General features: G+C 42.8%; 2 protein-coding genes across 2 annotated transcripts in view; both read right to left on the bottom strand.

Moving 5' to 3' along the window:
* LOC118371473 (ADP-ribose glycohydrolase MACROD2-like) overlaps positions 1-2447 on the bottom strand; it is a 31073-nt gene extending 28626 nt beyond the window's left edge. The window contains exon 1 of the mRNA XM_035756914.2: positions 2204-2447. Coding sequence (XP_035612807.1) covers positions 2204-2240 — 37 coding nt within the window. The 5' untranslated portion in view covers positions 2241-2447. The remainder of the gene's footprint in view (positions 1-2203) is intronic.
* An 11866-nt stretch (positions 2448-14313) lies between these two features.
* On the bottom strand, positions 14314-19404 carry LOC118371472 (ADP-ribosylation factor 4-like). Its single transcript, XM_035756913.2, has 6 exons — positions 19045-19404; positions 18769-18849; positions 18538-18647; positions 17854-17925; positions 17404-17532; positions 14314-14463 (listed from the first exon to the last, which is right to left on the bottom strand). Exons 1-6 carry the CDS (start codon positions 19109-19111, stop codon positions 14377-14379), a joined length of 546 nt encoding a protein of 181 aa, XP_035612806.1. The 5' UTR covers positions 19112-19404; the 3' UTR covers positions 14314-14376.

The raw sequence follows: 19404 nt of genomic DNA, 5'->3' as shown, positions 1-19404 counted from the left end.
ATTGTTACACGTTACCAGCACTTCATGTATTTTCCTGCATTTATGGCAGTATACTTACTACCTGCTAGTGATGTATACATAAAAAAATGTTTTTAAAGTGAATTCATTAATATAATGCAGGAAGTTGTGTTTGTAAAACAAAGTTTTCAAGTAAGACTTGATTATTTCAGGTGAGGCTGAGCTAAGAATATTACAGTCACTATATAAGCCACTCCATAAGCCACTCCACCCCCTCCCGCCACCCCCCATATGGTTAAAACTGGTAAACATTTTCCTCCATTCCCCAGACTGATGTAGTTTTTTCTACATGAATGACTAAAGGAGGGGAAAAGCTTTAACTGGTAATTAAACACAATAGTGCGCTTTGGTTTACAGCCCTACAAAGGTCTGTCGCTCTCACAAACAAATTTTCACCGGACTACTTAGAACTTATACATACAATATGATGAGAACTGAAGAGAGGGGGAACACTGAAAGATCTGGTCTGCATTACTATTCATTACTAACAAAAAGGGAGTTATTTCAGCTCTTTGATTACGTCAGAGATTGTTCTACCTGCCATCCCTGTTTATACGGTGTGTGGAGGTGAACAGCCAGTTAAGAGTGCATATGATACGGCAAACTTACAAAACAGAGCAGGGGAGAACCTTGATTACAGTTGGTGGGCGGCAGGTAGCCTAGCGGTTAACAGCACTTGGCCAGTAACCAAAGGTCACTGATTTGAAATCTTCAAGCCGACTATGTGAAAAATCTGCATAAGTGCCCTTTTTTTTATTTTTTAAATGTAGCCTTTATTTAACTAGGCAAGTCAGTTAAGAACAAATTCTTATTTTCAATGACTTGGATGGCGCTGGGCCAATTGTGCACTGCCCTATGGGACTCCCAATCACAGCAGGATGTGATACAGCCTAAATTCAAACCAGGGACTGCAGTGCCTTAGACCACTGCGCCACTCGGGAGCCCCCACTTGAGCAAAGCACTAAATCCTACTTGCTCCTCCTGTCAGTCGCTCTGAATAAGAGTGCTTGCTAACTGACAAAAATGTAAACGTAAAGTGCCTTATAGTAACATATTGTAAGCTAGAATGAGAGCATCTGTGACTAGGCCTAACACTTTATAATGCTGTGACTAGGCCTAACACTTCATAATGGTGTGACTAGGCCTAACACTTTATAATGATGTGACTAGGCCTAACACTTTTAATGCTGTGACTAGGCCTAACACTTTATAATGGTGTGACTAGGCCTAACACTTTATAATGGTGTGACTAGACCTAACACTTTATAATGGTGTGACGAGGCCTAACACTTTATAATGGTGTGACGAGGCCTAACACTTTATAATGGTACAGAATTCTTAGAAATGACGATTGTTTTGTAATAGCCTACTGGGCAGTGGGTTGTGTGTGGGCTACATCTTGCCTGGTTCAAATTAGAGTAATAAATATATACACTGCAGTATGCTAATCTACCGGACCTGAGGAAAGTGTTTAAGAATGGTTAGAAGAAAATAGACAAATAAAACACACTTAAGCCCATGATAAATCCTGACAACATTGTAACTATAACAGTTATTATTACCTCTCTATATATGTAGCAAAATATGTTATTCATAATAATAAAATAGTATCATAGACAACACATTGGGCTCATATTACACATAAGCTAACTGTTTACAATAGCCCCTTCATGCTATGATAGACTTAGCTACCTACCTACCTATTTATTTATCAGCCGGGCTCTTTCTTGAGAGCCATTGTCATTCATTCTAACAGGTGAACTTGCAGAAATACACGGCCTACTAGACAAGCCTCGAGTAGCTGCTGTATTGCCTTGCTAAAGTCCCCAAACGCACCGTGTGTATATATGTGTGTAAACTAAACGTGGGTTACTGTTATGACAGCAGCGGTGTGGTAATTGTGCGTTTGTCTTATATGGTTCGGTACCAGGCAGAGGCACAGGCGCATCCTGCTTAGCGCAACATCTGTAGGCTTCGCGGGCTCGCATATGTCGGGATGCTGGTGTATGTAGCCAGCCCTATAATAAGTGCCTTATAATCAACAGCCGGTGCTCACCGATATCCTGGACTGTCAGATAGATAGTCTATGTGAGACGGTCAAGCTGTAAAGGCATGGGAGACATGGAGAGAGATGATGGTACAAATTCATTGTAATGGTCCCCAACCCCAAAATAAGTCTTCTTACCTTTCTCTGTCTTCCAGTCCTTTTTCTTTCTGCTCATGGTGCCGTGGTGATAGGACTTGGAGTTCGTGTTTTTTGACTGTGGCAACCCCAGACTCGAAGCGTATGGTAGGACCGGTGAACTGAAAGAGAAAGTAAAACAACCCCGGAGCTAGCAGCTTAACCCACGACGTCTCTCTCACCTGTGAAACTGTCAAGATTTCTATGGACCCCAGTAAATGCAGGCTCGATGCAACCTAGCCTGATGAGCCCCGTAAATTACGTTGTTGGAATCACGGCCAAGCGATTGGCTGTCGGAGACTAGGAAGTAGACGTACGATAGGAGCGACTGATGTGGCAGTCAGAGTGATTGGCCACAATAGTGGAATTTGCTGTTCGCCTTCAAAATAAAGTCCCCCATTGAAACGGATCGAAACGGATACAAATAGTGGAATAATGCCATATTTGGAATAGATAATGCTAAACAAGTTTGGACTGTTGTTATATAACTTACAAATAAATACAATAATTTATTAATTTGACAATGAACTGTCAATGAAAAAAACTGTTAAATGTATTAGACTGCACAATTGCAATGGGGGAATACATATATGCACCATACAACCTTATCAACTCTTTGCTTACTTAATTTGGAATTGTAATCTTTGGGTGTCACTGAGTAGTAGGCGGATGCCCAATTCATGAGTGCAAACTTCATAGGTAAGGCTGTACAGTGCATATATGTAGGCCCCAAATGCAATTATCTAATACATCCACAGCAGTGGAGGCTGCTGAGGGGAGGACAGCTCAAAATAATGGCTGGAACGAAGCAATTTGAATGGTATCAAACACGTGTTTGATGTATTTGATACTATTACATTGATTCTGCTCCAGCCATTGCCATGAGCCCATCCTCCCCAATTAAAGTGTTTTTTTAATGGTTTTTGTCAAATTAATTAATTATTGGATTTATTTATACAACATTCCAACCCTGTTTAGCATTATCTAGTCCAAATATAACATTATTCCACTATTTGTATCTGTTCTGATCAGTTTCAATGAGGAACTATTATTTTGAATGAAAACCGTAAATTCCATTATTGTGGCTAATGCTTATTGTAGCTAGCTTCACACAGGTAAGTGCCATGAGGCAGGTTAGGTTGATTCCTCCTACTCCACCACTTGATGTGCGAGGTGGTCGGGTAGCAACGCCAGGCTGTACCTCTGTCAATCCAGACAGCAGGCTTGATGGTGATGGTGAGGATGGGGGCAGGGCCATAGCATAGATATGGAAAGAGGCCTCATCATTGTATCTGTGCCATCTGTACATTAAAAACTGTAATATCTAATGTTGCACCGAGTTGTGGCTGAACGATGGCATAAATAACATACAGCTGGCGGGGTTTACCCTGCATCGGCAAGATAGAACAGCCGCCTCTGGTAAGACAAGTGGTGGCGGTCTGTATATATTTGTAAACAACAGCTGGTGCATGGAATCTAATAGTAAGGAAGTCTTGAGGTTTTGCTCGTGATAAACTGTAGACCACACTATTTACCAGAGAGTTTTCATCTATATTCTTTGTAGCTTTCTATTTACCACTACAAACCGATGCTAGCACTAAGACCGCACTCAATGAGCTGTATACGGCCAAAAACAAACAGGAAAATGCTCATCCAGATGTAGTGCTCCTAGTGGAAGGGGACTTTAATGCAGTGAAGTTGAAATCAGTTTTACCTCATTTCTATAAGCATGTTAAATGTGCAACCAGAGGAAGAAAAACCCTAGACCACCTTTACTCCACACACAGAGACGCATACAAAACTCTCCCTCGCCCCCCATTTGGCAAATCTGACCATAATTCTATCCTCCTGATTCCTGCTTACAAGCAAAAACTAAAGCTGGAAGCACCAGTGACTAGATCAATAAAAAAGTGGTCAGATGAAGCAGATGCTAAGCTACAGGACTGATTTGCTAGCACAGACTGGAATATGTTCCAGGATTCCTCCGATAGCATTGAGGAGTACACCACATCAGTCACTGGCTTCATCAATAAGTGCATCGATGACGTCGTCCCAACAGTGACTGTACGTACACCTATGTGAGAATGCTATTCATTGACTACAGCTCAGAGTTCAACACCACTAAGCTATCTATGCATTGTCACTTTAGCTCTACCTACATTCACATATTACCTCAATTACCTCGACTAACCTGTGCCCCCCAACACATTTTTTACTTATCTATTTTTTACTTAACACTTATTTTTCTTAAAACTGCATTGTTGGTTGAGGGCTTGTAAGTAAGGATTTCACTGTAAGGTCTGTTGTATTCGGCACATGTAACAGTGGCGGTGTTCTATTCTGGTCAGAGCCAGTTTGTGCTCTTCTGTGAAGGGAGTAGTACACAGCATTGTACGAGATCTTCTGTTTCTTAGCATTTATCACATGGAATAGCCTTCATTTCTCAGAACAAGAATAGACTGATGAGTTTCAGAAGAAAGTGTTTTGTTTCTGGCCATTTTGAGCCTGTAATCGAACCCACAATTGCTGATGTTTCAGATACTCAACTAGTCTAAAGAAGAACAGTTTTATTGCTTCTTTAATCAGGACAACAGTTTTCAGCTGTGCTAACATAATTGCAAAGAGGTTTTCTAAGGACCAATTAGCCTTTTAAAATTATCAACTTGGATTAGCTAAGACCACAGGAGTGATGGTTGCTGATAATGGGCCTCTGTACGCCTATGTAGATATTCCATTTTTAGAAATTGCCATTTCCAGCTACAATAGTCCTTTACAACATTAACAATGTCAACACTGTATTTCTGATCAATTTGATGTTATTTTAATGGATGAAAAATATGCTGTGGGGTGGCATTTCTTTGGGGGGCCGCACAGCCCTCCATGTGCTCGCCAGAGGTAGCCTGACTGCCATTAGGTACCGAGATGAGATCCTCAGACCCCTTGTGAGACCATATGCTGGTGCGGTTGGCCATGGGTTCCTCCTAATGCAAGACAATGCTAGACCTCATGTGGCTGGAGTGTGTCAGCAGTTCCTGCAAGAGGAAGGCATTGATGCTATGGACTGGCCCGCCCGTTCCCTAGACCTGAATCCAATCCACATCTGGGACATCATGTCTCACTCCATCCACCAACGCCACGTTGCACCACAGACTGTCCAGGAGTTGGCGGATGCTTTAGTCCAGGTCTGGGAGGAGATCCCTCAGGAGACTATCCACCACCTCATCAGGAACATGCCCAGGCGTTGTAGGGAGGTCATACAGGCATGTGGAGGCCACACACACTATTGAGCCTCATTTTGACTTGTTTTTTAGGACATTACATCAAAGTTGGATCAGCCTGTAGTGTGTTTTTCCACTTTAATTTTGAGTGTGACTCCAAATCCAGACCTCCATGGGTTGATAAATTTGATTTCCATTGATAATTTTTGTGTGATTTTGTTGTCAGCACATTCAACTATGTAAAGACAAAAGTATTTAATAAGAATAATTAATTCATTCAGATCTAGGATGCGTTATTTTAGTGTTCCCTTTATTTTTTTGAGCAGTGTATATGTATACCAATCATATTATAGAATAATAGTGAAGACATCAAAACTAAGAAATCAAACATATGGGATCATGTAGTTACCAAAATAGAGTTTTGATTTTAGATTCAATGTAGCCACCCTTTCCCTTGATGACTGCTTTTCCTTACTCTTGGCATTCTCTCAACCAGCTTCATAGTCACCTGAAATGCATTTCAATTAACAAGTGTGCCTTGTTAAAAGTTAATTATGGGAATTTCTTTCCTTCTTAATGCATTTGAGCCAATCAGTTGTGTTGTGACAAGGTAGGGGTGGTATACAGAAGATAGCCCTATTTAGTAAAAGACCAAGTCCATATTATGGCAAGAACAGCTCAGATAAGCAAAGAGAAACGACAGTTCATCATTGCTTTAAGACATGAAGGTCAGTCAATATGGAAAATGTATAGTATAGAAATGCAGTAAATTAACCTTGGCTACAGCCCTGCCTATGATATTATACTAAACAAAAATATAAATGCAATATGCAACATTTTCAAATATTTTATTGAGTCACATTTCATAGTAGGATATCAGCCAATTGAAATAAATAAATTAGGCTCTAATTTATGGATTTCACGAGACGTGAGAATACAGATAGGCATCTGTTGGTCAGTTGGTAGAGCATGGCGCTTGTAACGCCAGGGTAGTGGGTTCGATCCCCGGGACCACCCATACGTAGAATGTATGCACACATGACTGTAAGTCGCTTTGGATAAAAGCGTCTGCTAAATGGCATATATTATTATTATTATATACCTTAAAAAAATAAAGTTAGGGGCGTGGATCAGAAAACCAGTCAGTGTCTGGTTTGACCACCATTTACTTCATGCAGCACAACACATCTCCTTTGCATAGAGTTGATCAGGCTGTTGATTGTGACCTGTGGAATGTTGTCCCACTCTTCTTCAATGACTGTGCGAAGTTGATGGATATCATCAGGAAATGGAACCCGCTATTGTACATGTTCATCCTGAGCATCCCAAACGTGCTCATTGGGTGATATGTCTGGTGAGTATGCAGGCCAAGAAATAAGACCAAATTCTTATTTAAAATGACAGCCTACCCTCCCCTAACCCGAACGATGCTGGGCCAATTGTGCACCGACCTATGGTACTCCAGACCATGGCCGGTTGTGTTCCAGCCCGGGATCGAAGCAGTGACCAAACCAGGGTCTGTAGTGATGCCTCTAGCACTGAGATGCAGTGCCTTCTAGCTCTGCACCACTCGGGAACCACAAATGGGGCATGGGGCCGTGCATTATCATGCTGAAACATGAGGTGATTGTGGCAGATGAATGGCACGACAATGGGCCTCAGGATCTCGTCCCAGTATCTCTGTGCATTCAAATTGCCATTGATAAAATACCATTACCCCACCGCCACCATGGGGCACTCTGCTCACAATGTTGACATCAGCAAAACACTCACCCACACAACGCCATACACGTGGTCTGTGGTTGTGAGCACGGTTGGACGTACTACCAAATTCTCTAAGATGACGTTGGAGGCGGCATATGGAATATAAATTAACATTAAATTATCTGGCAACAGCTCTGGTGGACATTCCTGCAGTTAGCATGCCAATTGCATGCTCCATCATCACTTTAGACATCTGTGGCAGTGTTGTGTGACAAAACGCACATTTTAGATTGGCCTTTTATTTTCCCCAGCACAAGGTGCATCTGTGTAATGATCATGCTGTTGAATCAGATTCTTGATATGCCACACCTGTCAGGTGGATGTATTATCTTTGGCAAAGGAGAAATTCTCACTAACAAGGATGTAAACAAATTTGTGCACAAAGTTTGAGAGGAATAAGCTTTTTGTGCCTATGGAACATTTATGGGATATTTTATTTCAGCTCATGAAACATGGGACCAACACTTTACATTTTGAGTTTATATTTTTCTTCAGTGTAGTTAATTTACGTAAAGATGTATCCCAGTAAGCAAAATTACGTTGAGATTTGGATCTGGTATGCTCCGGCCAAAACCTGTTTGGGGGCGAAGCTCATATGAATAATACCAAGCATGCTTTGCAAGTGTTTGTTTTTACATAAAAATTTTGGTCACTTACCGGACGCTCTTATCCACACCGACTGACAGTAAGTGCATTGAACTAAGGTAGATAAACAACAACATCATATCAACTGATAAGATACTTATCTCTCCTCCCTAACAACGGGAGTCATTGTCCACAAACCTATCATTTCTTTGGATTGGTGGATACATCTCATTATTTTAATAATATTTCAACATTTGATGAGGGTTGTTGATGTCAACCGCCTGTATTCAAGGAAGAGATGCTATGCTACTAGCCTCGTACCATAAATATACATAGCCATCTCGAGACAAGTCAAATCAAATCAAATGTTTACTTACAAGACCTTAAACAACAATGCAGTTTTAAGAAAATAACAAAAAAAGTAAGAGATAAGAATAACAAATTATTAATTAAAGAGCAGCAGTAAATAACAATAGCAGGGCTATATACAGGGGGTACCGGTATAGAGTCAATGTGCGGGGGCACCGTTGTCGAGGTAATTGAGGTAATATGTACATGTGGGTAGAGTTATTAAAGTGACTATACATAGATAATAACAGAGAGTAGCAGCAGCTTAGAAGAGGTGTGGAGGGAGGGCACAATGCAAATAGTCTGGGTAGCCGTTTGATTAGCTGTTCAGGAGTCTTATGGCTTGGGGGTAGAAGCTATTTAGGAGCCTCTTGGACCTAGACTTGGCACTCCGGTGCCGCTTTCCGTGCGGTAGCAGAGAGAACAGTCTATGACTTGGGTGGCTGGAGTCTTTGACCATTTTTAGGGCCATCATCTGACACCACCTGGTATAGAGATCCTGGATGATCCTTGGTCCCAGTGATGTACTGGGCCGTACACACTACCCTCTGTAGTGCCTGCAGTCGGAGGCCGAGCAGCTGCCATACCAGGCAGTAATGCAACCCGTCAGGATGCTCTCGATGGTGCAGCTGTAAAACCTTTTGAGGATCTGAGGACCAATGCCAAATCTTTTCAGTCTCCTGAGGGGGAATAGATCATGTTAGTTTGTTGGTGATGTGGACGCCAAGGAACTTGAAGCTCTCAACCTGCTCCACTACAGCCCTGTCGATGAGAATGGAGGCGTGCTCGGTTCTACTTTTCCTGTAGTCCACAATCATCTCCTTTGTCTTCATCACATTGAGGGAGAGTTTGTTGTCCTTGCACCACACGGTCGGGTCTCTGATCTCCTCCCTATAGGCTGTCTCATCGTTGTCGGTGATCAGGCCTACCACTGTTGTGTCGTCGGAAAACTTAATGATGGTGTTGGAGCCGTGCCAGGCCGTGCAGTCATGTGTGAATAGGGAGTACAGGAGGGGACTGAGCACGCACCCCTGAGGGGCCCCCGTGTTGAGGATCAGCATGGCGGATGTGTTGTTACCTACCCTTACCACCTGGGGGGCGGCCAGTCAGGAAGTCCAGGATCCAGTTACAGAGGAGTAGTCCTTAGCTTACTGATGAGCTTTGAGGGCCCTATGGTATTGTATGCTGAGCTGTAGTCAATGAATAGCATTCTCACATAGGTGTTCCTTTTGTCCAGGTGTGAAATGGCAGTGCGGCGTACAATAAAGATTGCATCATCTGTGGATCTGTTGGTGCGGTATGCAAATTGGAGTGAGTCTAGGGTTTCTGGGATAATGGTGTTGATGTGAGCCATGACCAGCCTTTCAAAGCATTTCATTGCTACAGACGTGAGTGCTAGTCATTTAGGCATGTTACCTTAGTGTTCTTGGTCACAGGGACTATGGTGGTCTGCTTGAAACATGTTGGTATTACAGACTCAGACAGCGAGAGGTTGAAAATGTTTGTGAAGACACTTGCCAGGTGGTACACGTCCTGGTAATCCATCTGGCCCTGTTTAAAGGTCTTACTCACATTGGCTGCGGAGAGCGTGATCACACAGTCGTCTGGCTCAACTGATGCTCTCATGCATGTTTCAGTGTTACTTGCCCGGTTGTAAGCATAAAAATGTATTTAGCTAATCTGGTAGGCTCGTATCACTAGGCAGCTCTCGGCTGTGCTTCCGTTTGTAGTCTGTAATAGTTTGCAGGCCCTGCCACATCCGATGAGTGTCAGAGTCGGTGTAGTACGATTCAATCTTAGTCCTGTATTGATGCTTTGCCTGTTTGATGGTTCGTCGGAGGGCATAGCGGGGTTTCTTAGAAGCTTCCGGGTTAGAGTCCCGCTCCTTGAAAGCATCAGCTCTACCCTTTAGCTGAATGCGAATGTTGCCTGTAATCCATGGCTTCTGGTTGGGGTATGTACGTACAGTCACTATGGGGACGAAGTCATCAATGCACTTGTAAATGCACTGATAAAGCCAGTGACTGATGTGGTGTACTCCTCAATGCCATCGGAAGAATGTCGGAACATGTTCCAGTCTGTGATAGCAAAACAGTCCTGCCGTTTAGCATCTGCTTCTTCTGATCACTTTTTTATAGACAGAGTCACTGGTGCTTCCTGCTTTAATTTTTGCTTTTAAGTAGGAATCAGGAGGAGAGAATTATGGTCAGATTTGCCAAATGGAGAGCGAGGGAGAGCTTTGTACGCGTCTCTGTGTGTGGAGTAAAGGTTTTCTAGAATTTTTTTCCCTCTGGTGCATATTTAACATGTTTAACAAGAAATTAGGTAAAACTGATTTAAGTTTCCCTGCATTAAAGTCCCCTTCCACTAGGAGCGCCACCTCTTGATGAGCGTTTTCCTGTTTACTTATAGGTGTATACAGCTCATTGAGTGTGGTTTTAGTGCCAGCATCGGTCTGTGGTGGTATGTAGACAGCTACTAAAAATACTTCTCTAGGTAGATAGTGTGGTCTACAGCTTATGATGAGATACTCTACCTCAGGCAAGCAAAACCTCAAGACTTCCTTAGATATCGTGCACCAGCAGTTGGATACATAAATGCATAGGCCCCCGCCCCGTGTGTTACCAGAGGCTGCTGTTTTGTCATGCCGATAGCGTGTATAACCCACCAGCTGTATGTTCTTAATGTCGTTGTTCAGCCACGACTCAGTGAAACATAAGATATTACAGTTTTCAATGTCCCGTTGTTAGGATAAACCTGCTTTCAGTTCGTCCCACTTATTTTCCAGCGATTGAACATCAGCTAGTAGGATAGAAGATTAGCCACTCGTCGCCTGATCCTCACAAGTCACCCTGTTCTCTTTCCGCGAAATATGCATTTCCTTATCCAGCGAATAACGGGGATCTAGTCCTGGTCGGGTCTGTATTATATCCCTCCCGTCCGACTCATTAAAGAAGAACTTTTCATCCAGTTTGAGGTGAGCAAATGCAGTTCTCATGTCCAGAAGCTCTTTTCGGTCATAAGAGACGATAGCAGCAACATTATGTACAAAACAAATTATTGTTGATAAGACGGCAGCCTTCCCCTCCGACGCAATCATTCAAAGACTTACTCCGATATAAAGTGTTTTTTCTCAAAGTTGCGGGGATGTCATGTGTCCTACTTATATCAGTACACCCACTTAACCATCATGAATCTTCTATTCAAATAAATAAACCCCACAAAGCATTTTAGTTTTTGGTTAAACTAGACACTCATTGACCGCCATACAAAAAGTCCTTACATGGTGGGTGAAAAAAATGAAAAACATCACCTGCTGGAGGGAACTATATTTTGGGCTTCTCTCCTTACCTGTTACTCTCTGGCTAAATCTGCATGGTTATCTGATGGAAGCAGCTAACATATAGCGTTTGATCATGTGCAACTATGTCAACGATTATAATTGGCTAATGCACATTTTGAGAAGGAGACAAAGGTTAAAACGTAAACTTTTTCTAATGTTCGCAAATATGTCCCCGTTCAGTTTTAGTCTTTGCCTCCATTACACAGACCCTTCAGAGACAACAAGGAAAGTTACTGAAACAAAACCAACAAATAAAACGACTGCAGATACATTTACACACCATGATTTTATTAGAGGTAGTATTGGAAGTCAGGAAATAAATACAGGGGTGTTGATAAAGAATCTGCTTAAAGTCATTCAGTGATATTTTAAAATATATATATTTTATATAACTTTCCAAGTTACAATATGTGCAATACATTGAAGTGCATTACCCCCAAAAAATGGAAATGGAAACTTTTCAGAAAGCCACTTCTAAGTTTTGTTCTGATTGTATGGTTGTCCTTGAGTAAACGTTGTGTCCTGATCGTTCTTAAGAAGGGCTCGGCACAGCTGTTATAGAGTGACTTTGCTCCTAGACACTGATCTTGGGTTAGTTTTACATTTCCCCCACTAAATCAAATCAAATCAAATGTTATTAGTCACATACACATGGTTAGCAGATGTTAATGCGAGTGTAGCGAAATGCTTGTGCTTCTAGTTCCGACAATGCAGTGTTAACCAACGAGTAATCTAGCTAACAATTCCAAAACTACTACCTTATACACATAAGTGTAAAGGGATAAAGAATATGTACATAAAGATATATGAATGAGTGATGGTACAGAGCGGCATAGGCAAGATGCAGTAGATGGTATCGAGTACAGTATATACATATGAGATGAGTATGTAAACAAAGTGGCATAGTTTAAAGTGGCTAGTGATACATGTATTGTATAAAGATGCAGTAGATGATATAGAGTACAGTATATACGTATACATATGAGATAAATAATGTAGGGTATGTAAACATTATATTAAGTAGCATTGTTTAATTAAAGTGGCTAGTGATATATTTTACATCAATTCCCATCCATTCCCATTATTAAAGTGGCTGGAGTTGAGTCAGTGTGTTGGCAGCAGCCACTCAATGTTAGTGGTGGCTGTTTAACAGTCTGATGGCCTTGAGATAGAAGCTGTTTTTCAGTCTCTCGGTCCCAGCTTTGATGCACCTGTACTGACCTCGCCTTCTGGACGATAGCGGGGTGAACAGGCAGTGGCTCGGGTGGTTGTTGTCCTTGATGATCTTTATGGCCTTCCTGTGACATCGGGTGGTGTAGGTGTCAATACCAGCAGTTGCCGTACCAGGCGGTGATACAACCCAACAGGATGCTCTCGATTGTGCATCTGTAGAAGTTTGTCAGTGCTTTTGGTGACAAGCCAAATTTCTTCAGCCTCCTGAGGTTGAAGAGGCGCTGCTGCGACTTCTTCACGATGCTGTCTGTCTGGGTGGACCAATTCAGTTTGTCTGTGATGTGTACGCCGAGGAACTTAAAACTTACTACCCTCTCCACTACTGTTCCATCGATGTGGATAGGGGGGTGTTCCCTCTGCTGTTCCCTCCACAATCATCTCCTTAGTTTTGTTGATGTTGAGTGTGAGGTTATTTTCCTGACACCACACTCCGAGGGCCCTCACCTCCTCCCTGTAGGCCGTCTTGTCGTTGTTGGTAATCAAGCCTACCACTGTTGTGTCGTCCGCAAACTTGATGATTGAGTTGGAGGCGTGCGTGGCCACGCAGTCGTGGGTGTACAGGGAGTACAGGAGAGGGCTCAGAACGCACCCTTGTGGGGCCCCAGTGTTGAGGATCACCTGGGGGCGGCCTGTCAGGAAGTCCAGTACCCAGTTGCACAGGGCGGGGTCGAGACCCAGGGTCTCGAGCTTGATGACAAGCTTGGAGGGTACTATGGTGTTGAATGCCGAGCTGTAGTTGATGAACAGCATTCTCACATAGGTATTCCTCTTGTCCAGATGGGTTAGGGCAGTGTGCAGTGTGGTTGAGATTGCATCGTCTGTGGACCTATTTGCGCGGTAAGCAAATTGGAGTGGGTCTAGGGTGTCAGGTAGGGTGGAGGTGATATGGTCCTTGACTAGTCTCTCAAAGCACTTCATGATGAGGGAAGTGAGTGCTACGGGGCGGTAGTCGTTTAGCTCAGTTACCTTAGCTTTCTTGGGAACAGGAACAATGGTGGCCCTCTTGAAGCATGTGGGAACAGCAGACTGGGATAGCGATTGATTGAATATGTCCGTAAACACACCAGCCAGCTGGTCTGCGCATGCTCTGAGGGCGCGGCTGGGGATGCCGTCTGGGCCTGCAGCCTTGCGAGGGTTAACACGTTTAATTGTTTTACTCACCTTTGCTGCAGTGAAGGAGAGTCCGCATGTTTTGGTTGCGGGCTGTGTCAGTGGCACTGTATTGTCCTCAAAGCGGGCAAAACAGTTATTTAGTCTTCCTGGGAGCAAGGCATCCTGGTCCGTGACTGGGCTGGTTTTCTTTTTGTAATCCGTGATTGACTGTAGACCCTGCCACATACCTCTTGAGTCTGAGCCGTTGAATTGTGATTCTACTTTGTCTCTATACTGACGCTTAGCTTGTTTGATTGCCTTGTGGAGGGAATAGCTACACTGTTTGTATTCGGTCATGTTTCCGGTCACCTTGCCCTGATTAAAAGCTGTGGTTTGCGCTTTCAGTTTCACGCGAATGCTGCCATCAATCCACGGTTTCTGGTTTGGGAATGTTTTAATCGTTGCTATGGGAACGACATCTTCAACGCACGTTCTAATGAACTCACTAATGATTAATGTTATGTTCGGGGGAGGGGAAGCTGATCCTAGACCTGTACCTAGGGGTAACATCGCTACAGAGCCAACTCAGCTAGTTAGCGCTTGGAAAGCTGGTCAGCCAACCAGTCCAGTCCTTCCAACAGGCCTGAACCCTGGGTCGCACAGGTAGCCTGGACAAACCACTGAGGAGAGAGGACACAAAGTTAGTCATTAACAGGTAGCCTGGACAAACCACTGAGATGACAAACAACCAGAGTGCATTATTTAGCAAATCTGGGCAGGGATTCAATCCGAGGCGAGTTGTAGTATTCGACATTTAAAGGGATACATCAGGATTTTGGGAATGACGCCCTTTATGTATTTCCCTTTATCTACTTCCCCAGAAACAGATGAACTCATGGACACGATATTTACATTTGAAGTCGGAAGTTCACATTCACCTCAGCCAAATACATTTACACTCAGTTTTTCACAATATCTGACATTTAATCCTAGTTAAAATTCCCTGTCTAAGGTCAGTTAGGATCACCACTTTATTTTAAGAATGTGAAATGTCAGAATAATATAAGAGAGAATGATTTATTTCAGCTTTTATTTCTTTCATCACATTCCCAGTGGGTCAGAAATGTACATACACTCAAATAATATTTGGTAGCATTGCCTTTAAATTGTTTAACTTGGGTTAAACGTTTTGGGTAGCCATGCACAAGCTTCCCACTATAAGTTGGGTGAATTTTGGCCCATTCTTCCTGACAGAGCTGTAACTGAGTCAGATGGGCTATACTCAGCCTTGTCTCGGGATGGTAAGTTGGTGGTTGAAGATATCCCTCTAGTGGTGTGGGGGCTGTGCTTTGAAAAGTGGGTGGGGTTATATCCTGCCTGTTTGGCCCTGTCCGGCCCTGTTGGCCCAGTGTCTCCAGACCCCTCCTGTCTCAGCCTCCAGTATTTATTCTGCAGTAGTTTATGTGTCCGGACTAGGGTCAGTCTGTTATATCTGGAGTATTTATCCTGTCTTATCCTGTGTCCTGTGTGAATTTAAGTATGCTTTCTAATTCTCTCTCTTTTTTTCTCTCTTTCTTCCTTTCTCTCTCTCGGAGGGACTGAGCCCTAGGACCATGCCTCAGACCTACCTGGCCTGATGACTCCTTGCTGTCCCCAGTCCACCTGGTCATGCTGCTGCTCCAGTTTCAACTGTTCTGCCCTCAGCTATGGAACCCTGACTTGTTCACCGGACGTGCTACCTGTCCCAGACCTGATGTTTTCAACTCTCTTGAGATAGCAGGAGCGGTAGAGATACTCTGAATGATTGGCTATGGAAAGCCAACTGACATTTAGTCCTAAGGTGCTGACCTGTGGCACCCTCAACAACCACTGTGATTATTATTATTTGACCCTGCTGGTCATCTATGAACATTTGAACATCTTGGCTATGTTCTGTTATAATCTCCACCCGGAACAGCCAGAAGAGGACTGGCCACCCCTCATAGCCTGGTTCCTCTCTAGGTTTCTTCCTTGGTTCTGGCCTTTCTAGGGAGTTTTTCCGAGCCACCGTGCTTCTACAACTGCATTGCTTGCTGTTTGGGGTTTAAGGCTGGGTTTCTGTAGAGCACTTTGTGACATCTGTTGACGTAAGAAGGGCTTGATAAATACATTTGATTGATTGATTGATTGATTGATTGATTGATTGATTGAGATGTTGCTTAAATATATCCACATCATTTTCCTTCTTCATAATGCCATGTATTTTGTGAGGTGCTGTCACGTTCTGACCTAAGTTCCTTTGTTTTGGTCTTTGTTTTAGTATGGTCAGGGCATGAGTTGGAGTGGGCAGTCTATGTTTGTTTTTCTATGTTGGTTTTTGAGTTCGGCCTAGTATGGTTCTCAATCAGAGGCAGCTGTCAATTGTTGTCCCTGATTGAGAATCATACTTCGGTAGCCTGGGTTTCACTTTTGGTTTGTGGGTGTTTGTTTCCGTGTGTGTTGGGATGGTGTTCTTTGGCTTGCAAGCCTCTCCCTTTTTCCTCCAAACATAATGATTGGTCATTATGGCCAAACAGTTCTATTTTTGTTTAATCAGAGCCGAGGATATTTCTCCAAAAATCACGATCTTTGTCCACATGTGCAGTTGCAAACTGTAATCTAGCTTTTTTATGGCGGTTTTGGAGCAGTGGCTTCCTTGCTGAGCGGCCTTTCAGGTTATGTCGATTTAGGACTCGTTTTTACTGTGGAGATAGATACATTTGTACCTGCTTCCTCCAGCATCTTCACAAGGTCCTTTGCTGTTGTTCTGGGATCGATTTGCACTTTTTCGCACCAAAGTACGTTCATCTCTAGGAGAAAGAACGCGTCTCGTTCCTGAGCGTTACGATGGCTGCGTGGTCCCATGGTGTTTATACTTGCGTACTATTGTTTGTACAGATGAACATGGTACCTTCAGGCGTTTGGAAATTGCTCCCAAGGATGAACCGGACTTGTGGAGGTCTACTATTTTTTCTGAGGTCTTGGCTGATTTCTTTTGGTTTTCCCATGATGTCAAGCAAATAGGCACTGAGTTTGAAGGTAGGCCTTGAAATACATCCACAAGTACACCTCCAACTGACTCAAATGATGTCAATTAGCCTATCAGAAGCTTCTAAAGCCATGACAACATTTTCTGGAATTTTCCAAGCTGTTTAAAGGCACAGTCAACTTAGTGTATGTAACTTCTGACACACAGGAATAGTGATACAGTGAATTATAAGTGAAATAATCTGTCTGTAAACAATTGTTGGAAAAATTACTTGTGTCATGCAAAAAGTAGATGTCCTAACTGACTTGCCAAAACTATAGTTTGTCAACAAGAAATGTGTGGAGTGCTTGAAAAAACAAGTTTTAATGACTCTAACCTAAGTGTATGTAAACTTCCGACTTCAACTGTGTCTATGCATGCAGTTTGAAAAATGTTGTTCATTAGCATTAGCGCAATTACTAACTATTGTTAGCGCAATGACTGAAAGTCTATGGTAACTGCTGGCATGGTAACAGCTAGCATGCTAGTGTATACCATAGACTTCCAGCCATTGCGCTAACGCGAGTTAGAATTGGCTTGCGAAACCTTAGAGATTCTAGATGGTCATACTTACAGGAGTATTCAGTTGAAGTTTCCTCAGTCCCAGTTTATTTGTGATGTCACTGACAGACATGGCGTTGGGAAGGTCCTGTTTGTTGGCAAACACCAGCAGAACTACATCTCTCAATTGGTCCTCTTCAAGCTGTGGGTCAACAGCAAAGAACACAGGGAATCAGAACTGCCACAGTACTGACTGAGTAATTACACTTTTCTCTGTAATGTTGCATCGTGTGTGGAGGATCAATAACACAGAACACAGGGAATCAGAACAGTCACATTAAACAGGTAAACACTCTCTCCTATCTCTATTAGAACAGTCATATTACTGTATTATTACATTCCTCGTAGGGAATCAGAAAGATCCCATTATACTGTTACTACTATCCTCTCCGGTGGCCAAGAGCAAACTTAAGAGTTGCTATAGGAAAGTGTGGAAATATTAATGAAAGGACAGACGACTCACCATGTTCTGTAGTTCCTCTGTAGCATCATTTATCCTCTCAGGATCGTTGCTGTCTACCACAAATATAAGACCCTGGATGAAGATATTGGAACATAGACACATGCTTTTAAGGAATGAGGAAAATTGGAATTGGAATTAATTTTCTGAATTGACGGGATTTGAAATGATCCCATAGTTAAGGCTATTAGGGTTAGGATACCTGAGTGTTTAAGTGAGGCTGTTAGGGTTAGTTGAGGCTGTTAAGTTTAGGTTTATTAGGGTTAGGCTTAGTTGAGGCTGTTGAGGTTAGGTGTGGCTGTTAGGGTTAGGGTTAGTTGAAGCTGTTAGGGTTAGTTGAAGCTGTTAGGGTTAGTTGAGGCTGTTAAGTTTAGGTTTATTAGGGTTAGGCTTAGTTGAGGCTGTTGAGGTTAGGTGTGGCTGTTAGGGTTAGGGTTAGTTGAAGCTGTTAGGGTTAGTTGAGGCTGTTAAGTTTAGGTTTATTAGGGTTAGGCTTAGTTGAGGCTGTTGAGGTTAGGTGTGGCTGTTAGGGTTGGGGTTAGTTGAAGCTGTTAGGGTTAGTTGAGGATGTTCAGGTTAGTTGAGAGTATTAGGGTTAACTGAGACTGTTAGGGTTAGGGTTAGTTGAAGCTGTTAGGGTTAGTTGAGGATGTTCAGGTTAGTTGCGAGTATTAGGGTTAGTACTACCTGCGTGTTCTGGTAGTAATGCTTCCACAGAGGTCTGATGACGTGCTGACCACCTACATCCCACACCGTGAAGCTGATGTTCTTGTACTCAACCGTCTCCACATTGAACCCTATGGTGATCAGCACAAAGGACATTCAGCTATGCTCTGTCTAGCAGCGCTGGGTCAAATACATGTAAGAAGCAAACGTTGTCAATCAGTGCATATAGCCTATATATCAATCAATGCTTACCAATAGTGGGGATAGTGGTGACAACTTCTCCAAGTTTTAGTTTGTACAGGACAGTGGTCTTCCCTGCAGCATCTAACCCAACTGTAGGAACAAGATGGATCATTTTAAAACCTAAGTAATATGAATAATATTCATATAATAATAAGCCTATGTCAAATCAATCAAAAAAAGTAAATGTTATAACTCATTGTAACAAATACATTGTAACATTGTACAGACATTGCAACATTGTAATAATAACACAATGACATTAACAATATTGGAAATAAGTCTTACCCATTAGAATTCTCATCTGTTTTTTCTCGAAGAAACGAGAGAAGAGTTGTGAAACCATAACACCCATTATTGCTAAAAAAATATGTTTTGCTTTTTCAAATAATTCGAAGGAATGAAATCTGCAGCAGCCTATCTCGCTCCTCAAACAATTCTGCAGGGGTAGACAGCAGCACACACTGATTTATACGACTGGTTTGCATTGCGCTGCTTATATAGTCTACTCAGCCACATGTGTAACGGGACACCAACACAGAGCACTGTCATTTCAGCCTGGTCACACAGGTACAACAGTCAATTGACTGCGACGATTCCTCTCTACACGTTTCAGCCACGTCACGTTCACTTTGTTGGCCTCGGAAT

The sequence above is a fragment of the Oncorhynchus keta genome, chromosome 2 (genome assembly GCF_023373465.1).
Source record: "Oncorhynchus keta strain PuntledgeMale-10-30-2019 chromosome 2, Oket_V2, whole genome shotgun sequence".
NCBI classification, from domain to species: domain Eukaryota; kingdom Metazoa; phylum Chordata; class Actinopteri; order Salmoniformes; family Salmonidae; genus Oncorhynchus; species Oncorhynchus keta.
This window is presented reverse-complemented; position numbering and strand designations above follow the sequence as displayed.

Excerpts from the sequence above, each read along its gene's own strand:
- LOC118371472 (XM_035756913.2), bottom strand. The coding sequence starts at position 19,111 with ATGGGTGTTATGGTTTCACAACTCTTCTCTCGTTTCTTCGAGAAAAAA. Across the intron at positions 18,648-18,768 it reads CACCACTATCCCCACTATTG|GGTTCAATGTGGAGACGGTT; the intron begins GTAAGCATTGAT and ends TGATCACCATAG. Across the intron at positions 14,464-17,403 it reads AACTTCAACTGAATACTCCT|TGGTTTGTCCAGGCTACCTG; the intron begins GTAAGTATGACC and ends CTCTCTCCTCAG.